Source organism: Leucopleurus acutus, assembly GCF_964270905.1.
Source record: "Leucopleurus acutus genome assembly, chromosome: 8".
Classification (NCBI taxonomy): domain Eukaryota; kingdom Metazoa; phylum Chordata; class Mammalia; order Artiodactyla; family Delphinidae; genus Leucopleurus; species Leucopleurus acutus.
This window is the reverse complement of record NC_139151.1, coordinates 93,702,814-93,712,997: the sequence shown is the minus strand read 5'-3', so window position 1 is coordinate 93,712,997 and position 10,184 is coordinate 93,702,814. Positions and strand designations below refer to the sequence as shown.

General features: G+C 56.2%; 1 protein-coding gene across 1 annotated transcript; it reads right to left on the bottom strand.

Moving 5' to 3' along the window:
* Positions 1 to 7,281: 7,281 nt before the first annotated feature.
* On the bottom strand, positions 7,282 to 8,565 carry LOC309964775 (uncharacterized protein C11orf96 homolog). Its single transcript, XM_082843934.1, has one exon. It carries the CDS (start codon positions 8,287 to 8,289, stop codon positions 7,918 to 7,920), a length of 372 nt encoding a protein of 123 aa, XP_082700060.1. The 5' UTR covers positions 8,290 to 8,565; the 3' UTR covers positions 7,282 to 7,917.
* Positions 8,566 to 10,184: the final 1,619 nt, after the last annotated feature.

The following is a 10,184-nucleotide window of genomic DNA, read 5'->3' as shown; positions in this document are numbered from 1 at the left end:
GAATGCCCACATTGGTCCTTGGGGAAGAACAAGAGCCACACGCCCGCGGTCTTAAGGCCCAGGCCCAGCGTGACATGGCGACACGCACCGCTTGCTTGCTCGTTCCGGAACACTTAGCACGCGGCCCTGCTCGCCGCAAAGGAGGCAGACGGCAGCCTGGCCCTGTGCCGGGGAAGATGCTGAAAACGGACTTCACTGGGCTACTGGCAGTACCCACTGCTCAGCTGGCTACCAGATATCCCTGTGACCCTCCTTCCCACAACAGAACACACTCACATCCTCTCCAAGGACGTGGATCCCAAACTCCATCTGGTTATGCTTCCCGATCAAAGTGCAGGATATCTGGGGGAAAGGAAATTCCCCCCCTGAGCCCCACACGGCTCCTCCCACTTCAGTGACATAAACTGCAAGACAATTCATCTGCCCTCCCCCACCCCGGCCGCATCCCCCTCCCCAACCCAAATACGGTGGTGGACAGGGATAGGAAAACCACAGCACAGACTCCCATGGGGAAAAGGGAGGAAAGGAAACGTTCAGAAGTCGCTGGTGCACAGAGGGAGGCAAATCTTGCTGGCATGAACGGTGAGGAAGCTAATCTGGCCAACCTGGTGCTGGAAGACTCTCTTTTCCTCATCATCCTCTGTGGCTACATCTGAAGCAGGTGTTAAATAGTCTGGCTTCCTTGAAGGTTTCTTTGGGGCTCAAACAATCCTGATCACTGGCCAATTGCGACTTGCCTTGGCTATTCGTTCAAAAAGCTTGTGGTCAAGGCGCTTCTAGCTGATTCTAGAGCCAAGAGTCATAAGCAAAGACCATTTCTCAGCATAATTCTGAAGATTGTTTTATTTCATTGTTTCCTGCTCTGGCCCAGCCCTCTTGAGACAGGCTGGGACCTGGGACCCTTTGCTGCAGTGCTTGTACCTGGACAAATGTCTCCTCCAGCAACAAAACACAAAGAAACTATAAGGTAGTAGGCAAATTATGGACAACAAGATACAAAAAAGAACCAAAAAACCTAACTGCCACTTCTCTTTTTTTTTTTCTTTTAAATTAATTAATTTATTATTTATTTTTAGTTGCATTGGGTCTTTGTTGCTGTGCACGGGCTTTCTCTATTTGCGGCGAGTGAGGGCTACTCTTCATTGTGGTGCGCGGGCTTCTCATTGCAGTGGCTTCTCTTGCTGGGGAGCACGGGCTCTAGGTGCGTGGGCTTCAGCATTTGTGGCACACGGGCTCAGTAGTTGTGGCTCACAGGCTCTTGGGCTCCAGAGCGCAGGCTCAGTAGTTGTGGTGCACGGGCTTAGTCGCTCCGTGACATGCGGGATCTTCCCGCACCAGGGCTCGAACCCGTGTTCCCTGCATTGGCAGGCAGGTTCTTAACCACTGCGCCACCAGGGAAGCCCCTAACTGCCACTTCTGAGGAGCCAGGAGCAAAAGCAGGGTACTGTGCATGGCCCCCCTGTACACAATACCACCCAAAGGGTGGGCCAAACGCCTAAGCCCCTCTGGCCCGGCCCCTGGCCACACCCCTACCCTCACCCCATATAAGGAATCAGCTCACCCCGCACCCCGCGGTGAGCAAGCAAGGGAACCTGTTACTTGTTCTCCCTCCCGCTGCTGCAGCAGGGGCCCCAGTAAAGCTTTGCCTGAATTTCTTGTCTGGCCTCTGATCAATTTCTATCGATTAAGGAGGCCAAGAACCGTGGTCCGTAACACTCTCACTTTAATTTGGGCTACATGGGGTGGCGGGTGAAGGGGAGGAGAGGGGAATGTGGATGCTCCCACAATAAGTCTGAGTGGGCAGATGAGACGCTTAGTCTAACCTTGCTCCAGGGCTGGATCCCGGGCCGGGCTTCCTGGGTGGCCTTCGAGAAAGGCTCTGAGCCACAACTGATGATTTCCTTCTGTGTGGGTTACAAAGAGGGGCGGCTCTCACTGCTGTGAGGCCCCATGTTTCTAGATACTCCTTATTCCTTTCCATCATTCATGTCTTGTAATAATTTGCTAAAAGCCACAGAGAGTAGCCAATGCACACAAATATTCTGTCTCTTTCCAACCACTTCCCCTAGAGCTATGTTCTCGGTCAATACATGATCAGCCTTCCAAAATGTCATAAACATGGTTTTACCAAATGCTTTTCCAAAGTATAACAAGGGGCTCTAACTTTCCAACCTGCAATGTTTATACGCTCCCCGCTTGCAGCAAAATCACTAAGTCAATGCCTAGTAGTGCAGAAGTTTTGTTAGGACAGTACCCCACTGCCAGTGCTAATATTTCTTTATTCAGGGTAAGGGAAGGCTGGTATAACAAAGAGACCCAATAATGATTTAGTGGCTCAGAGAAGATAGACGTGCATTTCTCTCGTGTGTAATTGTCCACAGTGATCATTCCAGATCGGCAGGCTGTTTGGTTCCACAAGGTCATCCAGGGGCCTGGGGTCCTTTCGTCTTGTTTCTCTGCCATCCCCTAGGCCACTGGCCTTGTCGGCTCGATCACTGGGTTGCAGGCACATCCATGTTGTCACTTGTGGGTAGGGGACAGAGAGCACGGTGGGCAGGGCAGGAGAAGGGTACACATTAAGGCCAAGGTCTGGGAGAAACATGCTTCTCTTCCCAGTATATGCCATTGGCAAAAACTTAGCACCTCGATAGACCTAAGTCCAAGAGCATCTGCGACACAGAGGCTGGCTGTGTGCCCTGGAGGAAGCGGGAAATCAATGTTGGTGAACAATTATCAGTCTCCACTGCGGGCCTGGGAGCTGAATGGGCAGATGGCCATTGTGTGAGTCACGTGGCTGAGAGGACTGTCCACGTGGGAGTCCCTCACCCTCTCATGGCGTATATACACACAGTCTGCAGCGTGCTATTCCCCATCCAGAACCACACGGCCAGCAGACCTCCCAACACGTATTTGTTTGGTAAACTTGGCCATGTCCCTACAGTTCTCTCTAAAACGATGCCTGCCATCCCACCCTGTGCCAGTGGGGGCCTGAGGGAGATGCAGGGCTGCGCCACGAAGCTGCCAGGAGATGGAAGGATGTGCAGGCCCGGGTTCTCCGAGAAGCAGACTCCAAGGTGGGATTAAATGTGCAAGGCTTTCACGAGGACGCATGCTTGTGTGACGTGAGATACAGAGGGAAGCAGAGGGAAGCCAGCCAGCAGGCTGCAAAGCAGGAGTGACCCCAGAGAAGGAGAGAGGGAGAAAAGGTGTCCGTGGACAGCACTGCAATCTGAGGAAGCTTCTGCATTGCCATCGGGAAATCTTTGAGCCAAAGTCCACCAACAAAGAAATCTCGTGTCTCCCAAGAACTGTTCTGCCTTAGAATCCCAGCCACGTACACAGTCGTTGGTGGGGAGCAGCCTGTGGGGGGCACAGCCTCCGCCAAAGAAAGGGATGGATTGCAAAGCCAGAGCTGCTCTGTACTGGTCAGTTACACCCCTGTCACCAGAGGTCTGCAAGGCCCATTCTCATCGCCGCCACAGGGGGTACAGTAAGAAGTTGCGATCATATTCTAGAAAGAGTGTAGGCTTTCAAATAGAAAAGAAAATACATGTGGCAATCCAGCTCGCTACTGACTAGCCGTATGCCATTGCGCAAGAAACTTAACCCTGCTGACCCTCAGTTTTCTCCTCTGTAAAATGCCTGGGTAAGGTTCTCAGGATGAAATCAGAGTACCCACAGGAGGTGCTCACGAAATGGTGGTCTTTATCCTCCCCCCATCTCGCAGAGCCCGGTGGGCCTAAGAGCTACCCCAAATGTGCTCCCTGACGGAGGACTCCCAAGTCCACAGCTGACCTCGATTCCCTGGGGTCACAGACAGCACCTCCCTCTCACCACCACCCCACCCCCACCAAGCAGACCCAGGAGTGGCACACAGCAGACTGCAAAGGACAACCTGGCATTTAAACGAGTCCAAGAAACACCCTGATAAATATCTCCCCCAGGGCCAAAGAGGAATGTTTAGAAGAGGCTGCCGGCCAGGGCTGGGATGACAACTTGCTACCTCCTCTGAGCTCCAGCCTGTTTGAAAACTCATCACCCAGGCTAGGACTGTGGGCTAAGGCCCAGGTAGGGAAGGGAAGGAAGGAGGCGTCTCCTTGGACAAGTTTGTAAAGCCAGACGGCTGTAAAGCCAGACGGCTGGGCAGGCTTCCACCCACCCCTGGCACATGCCGGCTCTACAGCTCCCAGAGAGGCGCTCTCACCCCGATTTTCTCTCTGCTCCAATGCGCAGTCTCCAGAGTACTTTCTACCTCGCCTTCCCTCCCCACTACTTTCTACAGACCCCTTTCTCTCTCTTCCTCTCTCTCTCTCTAAGGGTGGCCCCTATTCTTCTCAGTCTCCTGACATTTTCTGGCTCCCGACTCTGTATTTCGCCATCTCTCTCTGTCTCTGAGCTTCCCCGTTTCCCCGAGGGCCTCATTCCTTCCCATCTTTCTGGTTCTCATGCTCTCTTGCTCCCTCAGCTCATGTCTCCCTCTTCTTCCTCCTCTCCCACCATCTGGCCTCCCGGTCCAGCTCAGCCCAGCCCAGCCGCCTCCTTGGAGCCCGTGCTGCCTTGGATTCCCTTCGAGCCACAGGGAGGAGCTGAGTCCCCGAAGTTACACAGGGGCCTCAGAGCAGCCCCTCCTGTCTCCCCTCCTTCTTCCTCTGTGCAGAGCAGAGATGCTCGGAACCAGAGAGTGCCCCCGTGTAGCGCAGGGGCCATAGGACCCCGATCCAGCCTGCTGCCCCCGACATGACAGCATCCCAATCTCTATCCCCAGCCTCTCTCCGTGTCACCACCTCTTCCAAACTTCTTTCCATGTTCAATCCTTAGAACTGCCAGTATAGGCAAAAGTAAGAAACTGAAACAAATGGGACATCACTTTTATACCAAAGAGTGGGAAATGAGCTGAATTAAATGTGGAGTACCTATTTAAGAGAAGTTCATAAAAATCATGATATAGATAGATACATACTGATGTTAAACAGAAATCCAAGTAAGAAAAAAAAGCATGCTAAATAGTATTTAGAGCATAAACCCATTTTGTAAAAAATATATATATGTGTGTATATATATATATCCACATATATACACACACATATATACATATACATGCACACATAATACAGGCATAACCTCCAAAATGTTGACATATTTATCTCGGGGGTGGTAGGAGTATGACTGACTTGTTTTTAATATAATGAACAAATAGTTCTTGGGTAACAAAACATTAATTTAAAAACAAATCAGGAAGTAGGCAAAATGAGCATCAATCTTCCTCACTGCCCCCTTACTCATTTTAACGCAACAAACTTTTTGGAAGCACCTACTGGGCACTGAGCCCTGCCAGCAGCTGAGCAGGAATTGGAGCGATCGAATGTGGTCCCCTACAACGTCCCCAGACATTAGCCAGGATGACTCAAGGAGACTCTTCAGGGAGGCCTTTAGCTGGGGTATGGGCTGAAGATGGGGGGCTGGAGAAGGAGGCTCTCCAGCAGGGCGAAGGGTATTGGCAGGGCCGTGGTGCCCAGAGGGGGACGCATAGCCAGGATGTCAGTCTGGAAGGGTGAACCCATAGGAAGGCTTGCAGCACCTGCCTCTTGAAGAGCAGAAACAGGAGCTATCGCCCAAGATGTAAGATAAAATGGGGGTGAGGGGGGTCAGGATGAGGGAAGAGAATGGGGAGGGGGCTCGGGGAGGGAGTTCTGAGCTTGGGCCACCCTCCTCCCACCCCAAGGGGCTCAAACCAGCCTCGCCGCGGCCACTGCAGAGACGGGAATCAAAACATGGACCCACGGTTGCCTCACCACGACGATGCCTTTGCAGTTAAGTGCCTTGGACATGTGCCCTCACAGTGGAACTGGCTGTTGCTGGGGACTGAAACGGCCTGTGTATTCCCAGGGGCGAGGGCAGCACCAAAGGCTGCAGTCCCCAAGGCCCTGAGCCCGGCAGCCTTCTGTGTGAGCCAGAGGGGAGGACATTCTTTTACACCCTGTGTGTTCTATTTTTGTTTCTTTGTTTTCTTTCCTCTGCCTTCTCGTTTTCTACAGAGCCCAGGGCGACAAGACGTGCAGGGTGAAGAGTAAAAAGCAGCTCAGATGCCCCGCAGGGCTGGGCTGAGCTGAGCGCCAGGCCCCCACCACCAGGGGGCATCCATCCTCTCCGGGTCTCTTTAAACTGCTCAGCGGAAAGCCTGGCCCTGGTGGCTCAAGACTGGAGTGTTCTTGGAGGGGCGGGCTGGGAGGGGGCCCCAAGTGTGAGGACCTGCACTCCTCAACCAAATGTGGCTTATTACCCCCATTACCACAACGGGCCGGAGGATCCTCTTACACTGCTAACCCAGAGGATTCAGGGCGTAGACAGGGATGCAGACAGCTGCTGGAAAGCACTGGAAAGACAGAGGCCTGTGACTCAAGGAGCACTGGACACGGAGTCAGGAAAGCACGCTGCGCGGCCCCTGCTCTTCATGTGACCTTTCCCTCTCTGCTAGGTTTGTTTTCTCATCTGTAAGCAAAGGCGTGTGTGTGTGTGTGTGTGTGTGTGTGTGTGTGTGTGTGTGTGTGTGTGTGTGTGTGTGTGTGTGGTGCGGGGGACTCCGTGGTACCCAAGCGCCCTTCAAGCTCTGACCAAAGACAGATAGATTCCTTGAGGAACCTTGAAGAGGGCAAAGGGAAGAGCTGGAGAAAAGGACCAAAGAACCGAAACAGCCGCCGTTTGCTCCCCCAGCGCAGGAGCGCCTGGCATCATGCTGAGTCAGCGCGGGGGCAGCGGGGCCCTCACCCGCAGGCGACTTTGAGGGCGTACCCACACTCTCGCCAGCTCCCAGCCCTGCTTCGGACCCCACCACCCACAAATCCCCGCCTGGGTCTCCTATCGCTGGCTCAGGCATCTCCCCACCCGTCGCCTGGAAAGGGCTCGGAGTGAGTGGGGTCTTCTGTGGTGGGTACCGGGCGATGACCCTGACCCGGGTCTCCCTGAGAGGTCAGCTGCGCCAGGCAGGCGCTCTCCGTCCTCACAGCGCCAACCTTCGCCTCCCTAGCTGCTCCACCCCACCCTGGACACCGGCGATGGGGAACAGACCCGGGAGGCAGGAGAGCTCTGGGCCGGGTGGATCCACCGGGGAGGCGGGTAATGCACCCGGGCACCGAGGACGCGACGTCGTTCCGGTGACCGAAGCTTGTGGAGTTGCCTCCACCCGGGGATTCCCGGCCCCCGTTAAAGCGAATCCTCCCCACTTCTCCCCCAGTCTTGGGAGCCTGGGCCCTCAAGGTTCAAGAAGTCAAGAGCCTTGAGAAATGCAGTGTGCAAATATATTGACTTTATTTGTCTCCGTTCGGGAGTCTCACAGACATATCCAGGTAAAAAGAGCGTTAAATAAACGCCGTCAGCCATCGCAATGCAAAAATAAATATCAATCCTCCGGCCACAGCAGCAGCTGCGCTGCACCCCAAGTCCCATCGGCCGCGCCTAACAATTATAAAAGTGTTCAGCGAGAGTGTGTGGGAGTGAGTGTGAACGGGTGTGCGCTGGGGGGCACGGTGGAGCCATGTGCAAAATCGGAGTTGCAAACCATCGGACAAGGGCATGGAGCGGCTCTCCGGGAAGCCCTGGTGATCCGGGGCGACTCGGCGAGGGTGCGCCTCCCCGCACACACTCACAGCAGAGTTCGTACTGGGAGGAGTTAAAAAATAAACATTTACAAGGGCAGAGAAAGCGGGCCCCCTCCCTGGCGCCCCGGCGCGCGCTCCCGCCCAGGGCGAGCGCAGCTCGGGGAGCCCCGACCAGTTCGTAGCCGGGTGAGGGTGCAAGCGCTCGAGGGGCGGCGGCCCCCGGTTCTCGGGGGGACCCCGGGGGGCGGGGCCCCTAGGGGTTCGCACATCTGTCCCCGGCGGGCCGCCGAGGCGCGCGAGTCCCGGCTGCGGGCGGCGCCCCTCACAGGGCCGAGTCGGAGTCGCTGGAGTCCAGGCTGTTCCTCAGTTTGCAGCTGCCGAGCTGCTCCCTCTGCAGCGACAGGCTCTGCGTGCTGCGGCGCAGGCACTCCAGGCTCTGCAGGAACGACTTCTTGGCCTTCTCTTCCTCCATGGGGGACACGCCCTCTTCCTCCACCTCCTGGATCTCGTCGAAGGTCACCGGCTGCGTCTTGAAGCGGGACTGGCGCGGCCGCCGCAGCCGGCCCTTGCCCTTGGACAGCTTGGCGGGCCGCACGGGCTGTGGGAACTCGTCGGCCAGGCACACGAAGTGCGGCATCACTGCCTGGTAGCTGGAGCAGATGCCCATCAGCTCGCCGGGCTTGGCGGCCGCCATGGCGCTGCCGGCGTCTTCGGGGCCGGACGGCGGGGCGGCGGGGCTCTCCGGGGGCGGCCGCTGCGCCGGGGCCCCCCGGGAGGCAGCAGCCTGGGGCTCGCCGGGCGGGGGATCCAAATCTGCTGCGGGGTGGCGGCGGCCCTCGCGGGCCCGGGTCGGCGCTCCTCGGGAGGGCAGGGGGACCCGTCGAGGGGTGCGGGGCTACGGGGGCGCTGCTCCGCTGCGCTCCGAGGCGCTCGCCGCCGCTGCTGTCGCCGTCTGCCCCGCGGCGGCCCGGCTCGCCGCTTATATAGCCGGCTCCTGCCCCCACGGCTGCGAGCTCGGATGACAGCGAATGCCTTTTAAAGCGTGCGCGCCCCGCGCCCTTCCGCCTGACGTCGCCCCGCCACTCTGGGAAAGTCGCGGCTCTTTCCCTAGCGCCGTCCGCCAGCCCGGCTCCGGAAGGCAGGCCCCGCCCGCGCGGGTTCCGGGAGCATCCGAGGCTCCGGAGAACGCTGCGGAGCAGGGGCGCAGGGTGGCCCCGGAGCACGGGTCCTGCCCGCCCTGGGATCCCCAAGTCTGGACCAACCGCGGCGGCCGCGGGGGCGCACGTCCGCCTCTCCAGCCTCCTAATCCCAGAGGCGCACAATCCAGGCGCTTGGTTATTTGGCCGCGCGGGTTCTGCGCTGAGCGCGCGGGGCGGGGGCAGCCCCCAGTCTCCTTGCTGCAGGGAGAGCCAGGCCACCCGGGCTCCCCAAAACTGAGTTCCGAGGAGGACTGGATGTCCTCTGGATCCATGCCACCTCCCTCCCCAAACACACACACGCACACACACGCGGGCACGAATACAAACACACCCGATTTTTCCAGTCCACTTCTCTTCCCTGTCTTCTCTATGTTTGTCTCCTCACTACCCGCACCCCCCAAGTCCCTCGCGCACCCCCATTCGTGGTCAGAAAAATGACACTTAGATATGGCACTAACAACAACAATAATGATAACTAACCATCTGGAGAGCTTTACTCCAAGCTAGGCAGTGAGCTGTGTTTTACATATATTATCCTACTTCATCTTCCTAACAGCCCTGTGAGGTAATTCGTATTTTCCCAGTTTTACATATGAGAAAGTGGGGGCACAGAGAGGATAAGTAATTAGCCCATTAGAGACTGCTGGGGAAAAGCGGGCTCCACTCCAGAGTCCATGCTCTCATAGTCCCCTGGTAGGGGTTGATACCTACCAGTGCCCCCATGGCTGGCTTCCAAGAGCAGGTCCCCTGCCTCAGGGTTCCCAGACTCCCAAGAGGAAACTGTGAGCATTGCTCTGACACACAGCCCTAGGGTGCCAGCAGCCAGCTCACAGGGCTGCTGAGAAAGGAGGGAATCCATGGAATTTGGCCTCCATTCCTTCCATAGCCATTCAACAAAGATTTATTGAGAACCTACTGTATACTAGCTCAGGAAAGTCCCTGCGCTCATGAAAGTGACGGTCTAGGTAAGGGGGCGGGACAGACAATAAACACCTAAACAAGAAATGTACGGTGGGTGGTGTGATAGCGATGCAGATGGAGAGGTGGAGGGGGGGGCGAGGGAGCAAGGAAAGGCTCCCCAGAGTGGGTGATATTTAAGGTGCCCCCCGAAGGACAATTGTAGCACCACCAAGTGTTTAATAGATGCCACGCTCTGAGCACTTTTTATGCATTAACTCATTTAATGTGTTCACTATTTTATTTAATCCTCTTAGCAGCCCTGGATAACAAGTACTTTTACTATCCCCATTTACAGATAGGAAAACCAAGGCACAGAGGAGCTAAGCACCTTTCCCCAAGGTCACACAGCTAGTAAGCAGCAGAACTGAGATTCAAACCCAGGCGACTTAGCTCCTAAGCCCTCTCGCTTACACACTACACTGAAGCTGTC

Excerpts from the sequence above, each read along its gene's own strand:
- LOC309964775 (XM_082843934.1), bottom strand. The coding sequence starts at position 8,289 with ATGGCGGCCGCCAAGCCCGGCGAGCTGATGGGCATCTGCTCCAGCTAC.